Below are 15052 nucleotides of genomic sequence, written 5' to 3' on the forward strand. Positions count from 1 at the left end.
TTGGAGCCTCTCTGCTCCTACGACGCTGCTTGGAGCCTCTCTGCTCCGTTCATCCAGCCCTGCACCTTGTTGTCTCGGATTCTCCAGCATCTGCAGTTCCTACTATCAATAGATAGAAGGGGCTTGTTAATAGTTTAATTAATTTGTCCACTGTTAGAGTAGATAAATAAATTGCTACTTATTGATTGTAAAGTGAGTGTCAGGGATTTATTTGATTTAACCAATAGAAGTTGCTGAAAGACAGGTTACACCCTTTCTCATGCTCCTTTTAACAGATTATAGGGTGATGTGCTCCTCTTTGGGTGTTTCGGTTTTGGTTCCCGGGGGTCAACCTCTGCTTTATAACACTTGAATCAGAAAAAATCAAAAAAGGCAGTTATGTGATTTGTCTTAAAGAGTACTGAAAGGTGCAAAATATGTTGCTCTTTATTAATAGAGCACTGTTGGAATAGAACACAGTGCACGGTTTGGAAAATGTCCATTGGAATCTCAAAGAGAGTTTACATTGGCTCACTGCCACCTTATTTTAATTCTCTGGATATGTTATGATCCATTGTGATATGTTGTGCTGCTTGTGAAAAAGTATCTCGTTTTAATGTTTATCTGTTGCTTATTTAGTGTAATTTGACACTTATTTTTGTTGTGTATGTTTTGGGGAAATCATCCAACATTGTCATTTGTTGAAGGGGACGATGAGATGATAGGAGAAAAGGATGACGATGAAGACATGAACTTCAATGAAGATCTTGTCTGTCCTCATGGTATGTACGAGAATTTTAATGCAGTGAAATTACTTTATTTAAACTTACTTTTCTCATTAGCTAGCTCATTATCAAATATTGGACCAGAGTGGAGCATCTTCCAGTGTCCTTGTCAGATTTCTTTTCTGCTCAAATGTGATTTGTGTAACTTGGCTGAAAATGTGAGCAATATGTGGGACTTGTACTGTATGTTGACGATTGAGAAAGAAACAGGAATGATCGAGGCAAACAAAATTAGTGACTGAAATGTAATCAGATCAGATACAGAAAGAAACATTGAATGTTTCTCAATCTTATTCAAAGTGTAAAACCAAGATGAGAAAAATGAGGTAAAAATCCACGAGATAGATTACATGATTGAGCATAAATTTAGCAGATAGAAATGTAGTAAACTGTGAACTCATCCGCTCCAGCAGAATAAGTAGAAAAACAGCATACTATTTAAATGGAGAAACATTGTAGAGGGACAAGGAGACCTGGATATCCTGGACCATGACTTAAAGTTAGTATGCAGGGAGGGCAAGTGATTAGGAAACAAATGATTTGTTTTGTTTTTAATTACAAGGGAATCAAATATAAAAGTACAGATGTTTTGTTGCATTTTTGTAGTGCATTAATAAGACCACATCTGTACTGTGTGCAGCTCTGGTATCCTTATTTAAGAAGAGATCTGAATGCCGTACAATTAGTTAAGATACCTGGGATGTTGCTTGAGTCTGTGTTTTTTGGAGGAGGTGCTGGCTAAAGCTTATGTTGTTTGGAAAAGGTTGGACAGGAATATGGAGTTGGTGCTGCAGTCCCATTTTGAATGGCAGAGCAGGCTCGAGGGGCTCAATGCCCTACTCCTGTTCCTAATTTAAATGTCTATATGTCTAATGTTCCCAAGTACTGATCCAAGAAATGTAGAACTTACATTTTGTCTTTGGAGATTTAGGTGAAACTCCTATATCTGCCGCTCGGCCAACGTCTAAAGCTTGGAAGGTCTTTGAGGCTGAAAAGCATACCACTGTGTTTGTAATTTAGCCAGATAAACTGAGATTTAATAATTCATAAATATTTTTAACAGGCGATTTATGCACATCTGAAACTGAAAGAAGACTTGTGTCTGTTGAAACGTGGAATAGACTAAAGGCTTATTTCCCAAAGTCACCCGAGTTCCCACATTATCACTCGCCTTGTGTACAGTGTCAGGTAATAGAAATACTAGATTACTAAACAAAGCAATGAGCTTCAATCTGATTGTTTTAAAAGTTGTTGATTTGTTTCTTGCTTAGGGACAAGGCACTTCCTTGGAAGAGGTTAACAAAATCCAACTAGCTACCCGTCTACCCAATCAAATCCTTTCACACCTTAAAACACCTCTGGCATGTTGCCCACAGATATTTTAGTGATGAGTCTCACTGTTTTTTGGGAGAAATTAAACAGTAATTCTCAGTTCTCTTAACATTTTAATAAAATTGTTTGCACCTTCTCCATAGAATATAAAGACACTTTGCTGAGAATGTGGTCTGACATTCTGCACAAGCCTTCTGCATCTTCTCTGCTTTTTGACCCTTGAGTAATAAATTTTGGTTGTTCAATTTTTTAGTGACGATATTAACCTGTGAAGTGCCTTTGTGATTTGTCTATTTTTATTCCTATGCTCCTTTTATGCCTCCACCTCATTCAGACTTTTACTTTCCATAGATATTTAAACAAAATGCACCACCCTATTTGGCTATTTTGAAATAAGTCTGCTGTCCATTCGACAGATTAATGAATGTCCTGTTGTATTTTGTTACAGTCTTTCTCAGTGTCAAGTACACTATTGCTCCCTAGTTTGTGTCATCTGTATGCCTCTAATAAATATTTCTTCAGTGTAATTCCGGGACCTCATTCCACATGTTCTGAAAATATTATACAGGGGTATGAAGTTTTTTTAATGAACTGGATTTTGACGAGTTTATGTTTACTTTCCCTCATGTTTCCCTATTCCAAGAAGAATGTTGATCTAGCTCTCGTGTCACCCTGTGACCTAATTTCTGTACAGTATAATGTTAGTTTACGTAGTCTTTTATAATGTAGCTATGGAATTGTTGTACAGTGAAATATTTTGTCTTTGTGCCACCTGTTTGTCCTTCGATTTTATTTTTTAAAACCGTATAATCAGGAAGTTATGGTTTTAAGTCTTTTAAAATTAGTTGTGTGTCAGATGGCTATATGTACTTGTAGATCATTACAAAATGAATTTTACAGAGAAGGAGGAGCCCATTCATCACATGTCTTTTTGAAAGAGGAATCAAATTATTCCCAGTGTCCCGCTCTTTTCCCTGAGCTCTGGAATTGTTTTCTTTTAAACTATATCATCTTGATTCACTTTTGAAGATGCTGCTCAATCTGTTTCCAACATTCCCTGGGGCATTGCATTGCAAATCATCATAACTTGCTGCATAATTTAAAAAAAAACTCATATCCCTGCTGGGTTGTCTTCAGTCTATCCTTAAGTTATCAACTGTTTTGCCACCGAAAGCATACTTAAGCAAAAGCCTCAATTTTTATCACCTCTATCAAATTGCCTCTGTCATCTTTAAGCAGAGCAAATCCAACTTCTCAAGTCTGTTTGGATAGCTGAAGATGCTCATCCTTGCTCTCATAAAATCCCTTCTGCACTGTCCAATGAACTGGCATCATGCAGATTTGGGCGCTATGTACCTGCTGAAACTTAATCAGCAATTTGTAACAATTCAGCATCATTTCATATTACTAACTTTAAGCCTTCTGTTTTGTGGAGAAGGTATTAGAAAAGGAGGGTGAGGAAAATGAGACTCTGAGCAAGATGATGGCAAATGAGCAGAAATCAGCACTTCTGTGTCTTTTTCAAGATAAGAATAGACCGCTGCTAATCAAATGGCCTGAGGTAAGCAGCTTGATGGAGAAATCCTATTTGTTATTAACTATTCAATCATGAAAGCAACAAAACAAAAATGTTTTTCTGTTTCCATTAAAGCTGGCATGTGAAATATTGGTGTATATATTGGGTAGGCAACTGTAGTTACGCAGTTGTGAGAGAAGTGATTCATATTTGGATAAATATAAATATAATTGGATAACTGCTATAAGGCTGAGTGACCAGCTTATCTGCCATTAGGCAGCATGAATTAAGAACAAATATTGAAATTCTCACTCTTTGAAGTAATGCTGTGACATTCTTTAGCATTTTCTGAGCTTGGATTAGTTTCATCTGAGGATATTGTCACTATATGACTGATGAGCCAGGGGAAAATTTCCTCGCTTTGTCTCAACGCACTAGTGTGTAAAGCACACAGGTGCTGTTTTGGTCCCAGTTTCCGCCAGTAAAATATTTCCCAAGGTCCCTTGTACTTTTTTTCAAAACTTCCCCACAGTCTGCATGCAGAATCTTCATTGGCCATATCATTCAGTGTGAAGCAGTTGAGAATTTCCAAAGTTTTTGTTTTTAATGCACTCTTGGAATATTAGACAAACAAAAAATATGTTAAGATCATCTCAATGTGGAAGTGCAAAGTTTGTGTCCCATAAGAATCTGGAGAAATTTGAAGACTGCTTTCTACTGTTTAAATGCCTTTGCATTTAGTTTTTTGGCTACAAATAGCTGTGCTTGCGTCTCTCGTGCTCACTAACCAGTACATTTTCAGACCTCCCCATTGGCATTCAGGATTTAGCAGGAGTAGGTATATCATCCCCTGTAAGTTGTTATTGTGCAACATTTGTAGAATCTTTTGTTCTCTTAGTGGAGAAAGGGGCAATTCATCACTTTATCGACATTGCAGCAGAACAGTTGCGAGACCAGGTAATAGTTTTTTTTAAGAGCGACCAGAGCCACCATTGGAGGGCTGTGGGCCGAGGACAAATTGTACTCTACAGCGCAGGGAGAGTGATGGGGAACAAGAGTTCCATGCGCCTTGCCTTCAGACTAAACCAGAAGCAAAGTGAAAGGTCATTAGGTGTCGCTCCCACCTATTCCAAGGTGACCCTCAGCCTGGCTTTCAGTTCCTCCTAGATGACCATGGTCTTTGCACGGGCTCTCAAAGCACAGAGCCCAGGGTGGGTTACCCTGTTTTGCTCTATTTTAGGGACCGTTCTGAGAGTAACTATAAATGCAAGTTGGTGTTGACAGCACTACAATGAGGCACATGAGTCCACTAGACAGAGAAGTCATAAGGTGTCAGAAATTTTTTATTTCCTGACAAGTCGGGAACAAAACTGGGTCGTGATTTAGAACAGTTGGAGCTTATTATGTTCCTTACTTCACCATTTAGCAAGGGCAGGACTTTGATCTGTTTGATGCAAATGCTTTCATTCAGTTGGATGCAGAAAGGGACTGTCTCTCAAATTACTAATCATCTTATGACATGAACTTTTTTTAAGCTCTCTGTTGTTATCTGTGTTTCCTTTCTGATTAGATTAAGTAATGTAGTGTTGGACCAATAGGCAGTCTATCAGAATAATTGTTATGAAGCATAATCTCCCCAATCTTTCCTAACATTGTTGATACTTGGAGGGAGTATATTTTTCTTCATGCAACACCAGAGTTAATTTTTATGAGAAATTATTGATATTAGGCAAATGAGCAGACCCAGGAAGTCAATGGTCTTTACAGGCACGTGACGCAGCAATTTTAACTGTGTAGCAGCAGCTTCAAGGCAATCCATTAGTCCATTTCTCCCATCCTCTTGCATGCAAAAATGATATAGGCCTGAATCCATATCTTCTTACCCAACTGAGCCTTAACAGCTGCACCCTGCATCTTAATACAAAAAAGTAAATCTAGTGGGAGTCTTTCCTCCTCTACCCTCTTTTCACCCTCCTCCTCTTCTTGTCCTAGTCCCAAATTCTGCTCCTAAGAATCTATATGCTGTTTGGCTGTCTCTGAAATAGCATTTCACACTAGTTTGTAACACACTAACTTCTGTATTGGGTGCTTCCTGTAGTAACTGCATTAAGACCTGACATTGAATAAGTTTCTTATATACTCTTTCTCATTCTGTTCTCTTGAATGTGGAAGATTTAATTCTGCCCTAACTGCTGACTGGTGGATATGCAAGTTCACATCAGCTGTTTGTAGAATGGGAGATCTTCTTGACCAATGTTTATTCATCAAGCAATATAGAGATTATCTTCTCATTATCTCATTAGTGATTGTTATGGATAAATTAGCAGCCGTATTTTTTACAATGTGGTAACAACATATTTCTAAAGTACCTGGTCCTACGATGCTTTGGGATGTCCTAAAATTATGAAAGATCCAAGACTTTCTTAAAGTAATAGAATGAATGATTATTTTGTATGAGAATCGCCGGTCAATGCACTAATCTGGGCAGTGTTTATTTTTCCAGATAGGGGAATGAGATTTTAACTCACTCGGATCATGCTGTCAAAATTAACCCTTAGTTGTCATCAAATGCAGGGTCTGAAATGTGGTTGAAGAAAATAGACTGCTTCACCGGAGTGAAAATGATTGAGGAATGGTATTGAAAGATAAGCTGGCTCTGTTTGGAGGAGAGAGGCTGATTACATTGTTTATTTGAACTTTTGAAATTGAGAAAGTTGATTGAGACACATTGCTCGTGATAGCATAACATTCAAATATCGAGTGGAAAATTTAAAAATTACGTGAGAATTGAAATCTGACAGCATTTTCTTTTGAGCAAAGGATAATGTGAATGAATTACCTGAGTGATTGTTAAATGTGTGATGCAAATATTTATGATTCTTCTGGAAATGGAAAGTGGGGTGGACATGTTCGGATGGTTAGAGTCAATTCAGTGTGGAGCTGGAGGAACACAGCAGGAAAGGCAGCATCAGAGGAGCAGGAGAGTCAACGTTTCAGGCCTGGACCCTCCTTCAGGATGGGGAGGGGGAAGGGAGCTGGGAAATAGGGGGGGGGGGTGGGGCGGGGGGGAGGTAGGTGGGATGGCTATAGGTGGATGCATGTAGGGGTAGTGGGGATTGGTCAGTGGGAAGGGTGGGGCGTATAGGTGGAGAAGAAGGTGGACAGGTTATGTCAAGTCAAAGAGGTGGGGATGAGAGGAAGGGTTGGACATGGAATGAGGCCCGGGTCGGGGGGTGGAGATTTTGAAATTGGTGAATTCTGTGTTCAGGCCATCAGGCTGTAGGCTCCTGAGGAGTTGTTCCTCCAGTTTGTGTGTGGCGTCATTGTGGTACTGGAGGCCGCCCAGAATGGACATGTCAGCAAGGGAGTGGGAAGGGGAGTTAAAACGGTTAGCGACCAGAAGGTGTTTTTGGTTATAGCGTACAAAGTGCAGGTGCTCCAAAAATCGGTCATCGAGTCTATGCTTGGTCTCGCCGATGTAGAGGAGGCCACATCGGGAGTAACGGATACAGTAGACCAAGTTGACAGAAGTGCAGGTGAACCCCTGTCGGATATGAAGGGTTTGCTTTGGGCCTTGGATGGAGGCAAGTGGGGAGACGTAGGGGCAGGTGTAGCACTTCCTGCGGTTGCAGGGAAAGGTGCTGGGTGTAGTGGGGTTGGTGGGGAGTGTGGAGCAGACGAGGGAATTGCGGAGTGAATGGTCCCTTCGAAAGGCAGATAGAGGTGGGGAGGGAAATATCTCTTTGATTGTGGGGTTGGATTGTAGGTGGTGGAGAATGATATGTTGGATGTGGAGCTTGGGTGGGGTGGTATGTGAGGACGAGGGGTGTCTGTCTTTATTTTTGTTTGGAGGGAGGGGGTTTGAGGGCAGAAGTGCAGGAAATGCAAGAGGTGAGATTGAGGGCATTTTTGATCAACAGAGAGGGTAATTGGAGGACATTTAGGATATCCAGGATTGGAACGCTCCATCTAGGGAGCAGATGCGGTAAAGGCGGAGGAATTGGGAGGAAGGGAATCACATTCTTGCAGGAGGGTGGGTGAGAGGAGGTGTAGTCAAGGTAGCTATGGGAATCAGTGGGTTTGAAATAGATGTCGGTGCTGAGCCCCAGGAAGGGGAAGGAGGTATCGGAAATGGTCCAGGTGAATTTGAAGTTGGGGTGAAAGGTGTTGGTAAAGTTGATCAACTGTTCAAGCTCCTCATGGGAACACAAGGCAGCGCGGATGCAGCCATCAATGTAGCAGAGGAAGATGTGAGGGATGGTGCTGGTGTAACTGTAAGAGGGACTGTTCCATGTATCCTTCAAAGAGGCAGGCATAGCTCGGACCCATATAAGTGCCCATAGCCATCCCTTTAGTGTGTAGGAAGTGGGAGGAGTTAAAGGAAAAGTTGTTGAGGGTAAGGACAATTCCGTTATGCAGAGGAGGGTGTCGGTGGAGGGGGACTTGTTGGGCCTGCGGGACAGGAAGAAGTGGAGGGCTTTTTAGGCCATCTGCGTGGGAGATACAAATGTACAGGGACTGAATGTCCATGTTGAAGATGAGGTTTTGGGGCTGGGGAATTGTAAGCCTCGGAGGAGGTGGAGGGCGTGGATGGTGTCCTGAATGTAGGTGGGGAGTTCCTGGACCAGGGGGGAAAAGACAGAGTCGAGGTAAACAAAGATGAGTTCAGCGGGGCAGGACCAGGCAGAGGCAATGGGTCAGCAAGGCAGTCAGGTTTGTGGATTGTGGATTTCCCCACCTATCCACCTCGCCCTTCCTACTAACCAATCCCCACTACCCCTACCTGCATCCACCTCTCACCATCCCACCCACCTTTCCCCAGCCCCACGCCTATTTATTTCCCAGCTCCTTTTCCCCTCCCTAGTCCTGATGAAGGGTCCAGGACCGAAATGTCGACTTTCCTGTTCCTCTGACACTGCCTGACCTGCTGTGTTCCTCCATCTACACACAGTATTGACTCTGACTCTAGCATCTGCAGTTTTTGCTATCTCTGATGGTAGGATAGTCATTTGAGAAGCAGATAAATGTAACTCGTGCCAGCAGTAATATTGGTAACATCAGAGCATACAATTTGCCATGATGCCTGATATCATGCCAGGATTTTAGCAGCACTATGAAGAGGAAGTCTGGAGTTTTGATGAAGGAAGGATAGAGCACAGGGTTTGAATCACTTGTAGATTATTACAAATGTAATGAAAAGGGGGACAAGCAAACTAGTGGAAAGGGTTGTATTCCTTACAATGTGGACACAGGCCCTTCGGCCCACAAGTCCACACCAATCCTTGGAGCATCCCACCCAGACCCATCTCCCTATAACCCATCCTAACCTACATGTCCCTGAACACTATGGGCAATTTAGCATGGCCAATCCACCTAGCTTGCACATCTTAGACTGTGGGAGGAAACCCGAGCAGACACTGGGAGAACGTACAAACTCCACACAGACAGTTGCCCAAGGCTGGAATCGAACTTGGCGCTGAGAGGCAGCAGTGCTAACCACTGAGCCACCATGATGGCACATTACTTATTCCCAAATTAGCCAGTATTACTGTCTTGGCGTTTTGTACACCCTGGAGCATTTTGCACTGACTGATTTTTTTTCCTCTTGAGTGGAAGCATTGGACTCATTTTAGCAAAGTGAGCTGAGTTCTATTAATATGGAGAACTAATATAATTCAATGTTTAACCAGGATGACAGCAAGCTTTCAAGTAACAAGTGATATTGACTATAACATTGAGTGGTTGAAGTATATTATCAAAGAAGATTTGTTAACAGTTGTAAATTATGTTGTCTTTAAGCATTTCATTTGAAACAAGCCTGTCTGCAGATTGCAATATACTAGAAAAATGCTTTCACAGTTTGACTTAAATTGCATGATCTTTTAGGGTTTTATTGACATATCTTAATGCATGTTTTCCAGGAGACAGATGTTCTGTACATTGTTTCCCAGTTTTTTGTCGAAGAATGGAAGAAGTTTATCAGGTGATGTTTTGTTTTTTCTATTTTTGTATATTTCTTCTGTATGGTTTAATTACACTTCTGAAATTGGTAACATAAAATTTTACACTGCTGTTCACAATGTTTTGGGAGTGGACGAGAAAATAATTATGCTTCTTACTTTTGGTTGTTGGTGAATCGTAATTCGCGTTTTGGCTTTCTGAAGATGGATTACTATTTGATCAACTCCGCATGTAAATGGAAAGATCCCCCCAGAATATTGCCTCACTTGAACAATTTAGAGTCACACAGAGAATACAGGCATCACCTAATATCAGACGCTGATGCATATTGGGCTTTATTTGACGATAGCACATTTGTACATTTTCAGTTATAAATAGGTTGTTACTTCAACTGTCAAGCTTATTTTGCAAATATTTTGTTTTACATTTCAAAGTGCTTAGTTTGGTAATTATTGTTGCAGACCTGTAATTTTTGGTGTATTTTAAAATTGTAACCATTTTTTGACAGTAGTTAACTTTCAAATACAAGTCTTCTTCCTAAATTACCTCTCTGTAACTCGATACTGGGAAGGTTTTCTGTTTTGTGTGTTCAAATCCCTGCATCAGTTAGGTCACTTTGCCGCTGTTTTTGGAAAGAGCAGTGTTAAAGTTCCAAAACAGGCCCCATGAGCAGCAGGGAGAGAGAAGGATTGAGTATCTGGTAAGGTACCAAAACCGTTAGATAGTCTTGGACATTTCATTTGTACATGGAAGTTATGCTACCTTCTAAAAAAAAGACTATATATGGTAAACTTTTACATGCATAATTAATTACACAAATATACAAATATGTTTATAACCAGGCTTGTCTGCTATAATACTTAAAATTAATTGGTAATCACATCCTATCACCTAATGCTTTCCCAATCCTTTCACTGTTTGATGGAACTTGCACCAGTGCTACATTGCTGTTGGTAAGAATTGAGCAGAATGGCTTCAGCTTTGCCTGTGTTGAGTTGTAACAAGTTATGGCTCAGGTGGAAGGTGTCTGGTCCAGCAGCAGACTTAGCATCATAGCATCATTAATGACACTACACTGGAAGAACAGAGTATCATCAAACCACATGCATATAAATGCATAACAAGGTTTTAAACCAGGAGATGCAATACCTGATTCAGAAAAATGACTGCGTGGTGCTAATTGAATGTAGATCTTAGAATAATATCTGCCATTTAGTAATGTTTTAATTCAGAGGGCAAATAGGTTCACTGTAAGGCCCAAAAGATCTACTTTGATGTTGAATGTGTTGTGTTGCGTTCCTATAAATCCCTCCTCTGTGCATTCATTTGATTCTGTTTTCTGAAGGAAGCCAACGAAATGCAGTCCTGTATCATCTGTGGGCAACAATGCACTTCTCTGTCCACATGGAGGTCTCATGTTTACAGCAGAATCGATGACCAAAGAGGATTCAAAACAGTGAGTCTTATTCCACCTTTCTTAATTGTGTTTGCCTGCAGAGACTAAACCTTTTAATCTCTTTTTAGACAACCAAGTTCTGATGACACAAAATCATTTCATTTCCTTCGGTAACATATTTCATTGAAAATTGAAATTAAGATTACGAGTCGTGTCCCCATAGTGATTCAGTCTCCATGTGTAAAGAAAGATGCTGCTGCCATCAGTTGGAGGAGGATTTGAAATGAAGTGGGGTACAAAGCAAAGCAAGCTATGCTTCTATTTTATGTAGCCTCCTTCAGCTCTACTGGAATAACGGTATTCAATCTTTTGGGTACTACCGCTGGAAGACTCAGCCCTATCTGATAAGGGATCCAGTGCAGATTGACGGAATGATGGTGGGATTTACAGGGTTAAGTCCAGTTGCATGAACTTGGCTTGTATTTCCTTGACTTCAGGGGATTGACGAGTTCTTTGATTTGCTTAAAATGTTGAAAGGAGTTGATGTGGTTTATAGAGAAATTATACACAGTTTTGCCTGAGAAAATAGCAAAAATATTTAAGCCCTTAAATAGGATATAGAAGAACATCACCTCAACAGAAATGACTTTCCTCTGAGGTTGAAATCATTTTCCCTGGTAGGGAGATCAATATCATGGGGACACAAAATTAGTACTTAATGATTTGGGAGTGAAATCAGGAAGCCATTTTTTTCCATATATGATATTCGAAAACTGGAAATCCTTCCCCAATATAAATTTCCTCCTTGCTTTCTTCAAAGTTGTGCCTTGGCCAATTGGAGTTGATTTGTCCTTTTCTCCTGCAGTATAGATGGTTGTAGTCATTTGAAATTTGGAATTCTTGGATTTGTCCAGATGAGTGTAAGATGAAAAGTTTTGGCAACATGCTTCTCTCTTCAGCAGTTTCAAGTTCTGGCTGCCAAAAGACTATTCAATTTGGTCTTGTTTGTCAGTCATTTCTAAAAGAGGTGTGTTATAAGTTTTTGCAGCTAGCATGCCAGAAACTTCAACTAGATCTAGCTACTGGGCCAATATGCTTTACCAGCCTGCTTCGCTGTTGAAGATCATGGCTGATGATCATCTGCCTTAGTTCCATGTTCCTGTGCTATCTCCCTATCCCATGTGTCATTAGTAATTAGAAATCTCTCAATTGAACTTGCTGAATGACTGAGTTCCACAACCCTCTGAGGTAAAGAGTTCCAAAGATTCGCCACCCTCTGAGCGAACTCATCACAGTTCTAAATGGCTTGCGTTTTATTCTGTGAATGTGTTCTTTGGTTCAAGATCCCAGCAAAAACATCCTTTCTGATTCTACTCAGCCTTTTTTTTAAAAAAAAAAAAAAAATCGTAAGCTTTTATGAGATCACCTCTCATCCTTCTGAACATCAGAGAATTCAGTATCAGGCTCCTCAGTCTCTCATTGGAAAATCCCAAATCCCTGGAATTATTCTAGTGAACTGACTGAGCTTTCCCTCTGTGACAGGTATCTCATTCCTGAGGCAAGGAACCAGAATGTAATAGCTTCTGAATTTAAGTGTATCCATGCAGAGTGCTTGCAATTCATTGAATCAAAAAGTCAGAAAATCTCTTAACGACGGGACAAAATCTTATCAGTACAGGAAAGGAAACAATTTATTTTAGGATTTTCGACTATTATCTTCAACAGCCTCATTAATTCATCAATTGAAGTGCCCCAATTTTAAAAATTCTCATTCTTGTTTTCAAATCCCTGACACACCTATCCTGTAATCCCCAGGCCTCAAACCTCCCAAAAAGCTTGCATTTAATTCTGGATTCTCTTGCCTTCCCCAGTTTTAATCAGTTCTCACTTACTGAACTTGTCTCCAGCTGCCAAGGCCTAAACTCTGGAATTCCCTCCAAAAACCTGGCTGCCTTCTTTCTTCTATTTCTTCCTGAAAGATGCTCCTTAAGACCTACCTCCACTTGCCTTAATATCTACTTTTGGTCAAGGCATTTGACAAGTTTAAAGGCACTATATAAGTGCAAGTTGTTGTACTTAACTGTATGCAGATATTGAATGACAAGTGTTATTTCCTGTGGTTGACTTCTCTCAGCCCTTATCCAATCAGTCTACATGCAGAAAGCTACATCTGAGTCTATGCGTTGTTCCTGTTCTAAGATGTCCTAGAGCTGTGCTTTAGTCGTCATTTTTAAGGTTAGCAGCTTTTCATACCAACTTAGTAACCAAAAGTTGGTATGTGCTCCTGCAACTGGAAGTCTGTCTCAAATTGAGACACAGATGATATGAGACTTAGATCCGAATTGCATATTGTTTAAGAGATAGTGAACTTGGCAACTTTTACCATGCACTGATGGCAGTTTTTATTTACATGTAGCTGCTGAACTCCTTTAAAAAGGATGGAAGACATTCCACCTGCAACAAGAAATTCATTATTTTTGATGGAAATATCTATGGCTACTCTTTAAACTGTTGTGGTGATAGTGACTTAGATGGATTGAAAGCTTAAGACTGGAGAAAACTGAACAAATAAATCTGGTTAGTTTAAATTACTGCTGCCCAGTCAAACCTATCATACCAAGGATACATTTGCATCTTCATGTAAATAACTGTTTTATTTAGTGTTTGACTCAAAAGTCTTTAATATTTGTGCTATTTCTGAGTATTAATCCTCTTTAGCTTTTGTGGTTTTGTTTAAATAAATATTCAACGTTCTTTCAGCATTCAATAACCCGTATCTTCCTTTGCGCAGTGTAGCTCTTTTATGGCCAAATGAATGGGAAATCATCCACAAATTATTTGTTGTTGATAATACGATTAAAGTTATTCGATTGATGAGCACTGGAGAAAGTGGCACAGTTCAACTGGAATATACCACCAGTCCTGGTAAGCATGGTTCCCTGCGTGAGTATTGGCACAAAAGAGTGTCTTTTGTTGACTTGTTAAATTTCTGCCATTAATTTCAATTTCCTTTTCTTTGAAAGAACTGTTGCTTTCTATAGTCCCTACTTTGTGAAGAATTTTCAAATACTAGTTGCAAAAATCTGTTAATCTGATCATTCCCGTTATAATTGCACTCTTTGCAATTGCATGCTGTTTGCTGTTATGTTTAAGACCTGTGGTGCAGGTGAAATTCTGTTTGTATCCCAATATGGCAATCACTGAATGTGCAGAGTATCTGTGAAATTGGTGATACACTGTGTATTCTTGTATATGATCACAAGTCATGTTTTTATCTCCTACCCCAAAATCCACAAACATGACTGCCTCGACCGCCCCATTGTCTCTGCCCGCGCCTGCTCCTGCTCCACTGAACTTACCTCCGCCTACCTTTAGTCTATTTTCTTCTCCCAGTCCAGGAACTCCGCACCTACGTCCGGGACACTACCCACACCCTCCACCTTCTCCAAGACTTCCAATTCCCTGACCCCCAACACCTCATCTTCACTACGGACGTCCAATCCCTGGACACTTGCATTCCCATGCAGAGGCCTAACCAGTTCCCCTCCACTGACACCCTCATCTGCTTAACTGAAATCGCCTTACCCTTAACAACTTCTCCTTCAACTCCTCCCATTCCCTACAGACTAAGGGGGTGGTCATGGGAACCCGCATGGCCCAAGCAATGCTTGCCTCTTCGTAAGATATGTGGAACAGTCCCTCCTCCGCAGCTACACTGGCACTATCCCCCACCTCTTCCTCCGCTACATTGACTGTATCAGTGCTGCCTCATGCTCCCACGAGGAGCTTGAACAGTTCATTAACTTTACTAACACCTTTCACCCCAAGCTCAAGTTCACCTGGAGCATTTCTGGTATCTCTCTCTCCTTCCTGGACCTCTTTGTCTCCATCTCTGGTGACCACCTCGAAACAGATATCTATTTCAATCCCACCGACTCCCACAGCTATCTGGACTACACCTCCTCTCACCCACCTTCCCGCAAGAATGCGATCCTCTACTCCCAATTCCTCCACCTCTGCCGCATCTGCTCCCAAGATGGGGCATTCCACTCCCGTACATCCCAGACGTCCTCTTATTTCAAG

General features: G+C 40.8%; 1 protein-coding gene across 3 annotated transcripts in view; it reads left to right on the top strand.

Annotated features, from left to right (window-relative positions):
* The window catches only part of usp48 (ubiquitin specific peptidase 48), a 133731-nt gene that overhangs the window by 96390 nt on the left and 22289 nt on the right, over positions 1-15052 (top strand). For all 3 annotated transcript variants that reach the window (XR_007265298.1, XM_048615087.1, XM_048615086.1), the window contains 6 exons: positions 687-761; positions 1828-1952; positions 3535-3657; positions 9534-9595; positions 10919-11029; positions 13761-13894. Coding sequence is in view for 2 of the 3 variants with exons in the window: in XM_048615087.1 (XP_048471044.1) it covers positions 687-761; positions 1828-1952; positions 3535-3657; positions 9534-9595; positions 10919-11029; positions 13761-13894 (630 nt within the window). In the remaining variant the exon portion in view is untranslated. The remainder of the gene's footprint in view (positions 1-686; positions 762-1827; positions 1953-3534; positions 3658-9533; positions 9596-10918; positions 11030-13760; positions 13895-15052) is intronic.

The sequence above is a fragment of the Rhincodon typus genome, chromosome 31 (assembly GCF_021869965.1).
Source record: "Rhincodon typus isolate 14 chromosome 31, sRhiTyp1.1, whole genome shotgun sequence".
NCBI classification, from domain to species: Eukaryota; Metazoa; Chordata; class Chondrichthyes; order Orectolobiformes; family Rhincodontidae; genus Rhincodon; species Rhincodon typus.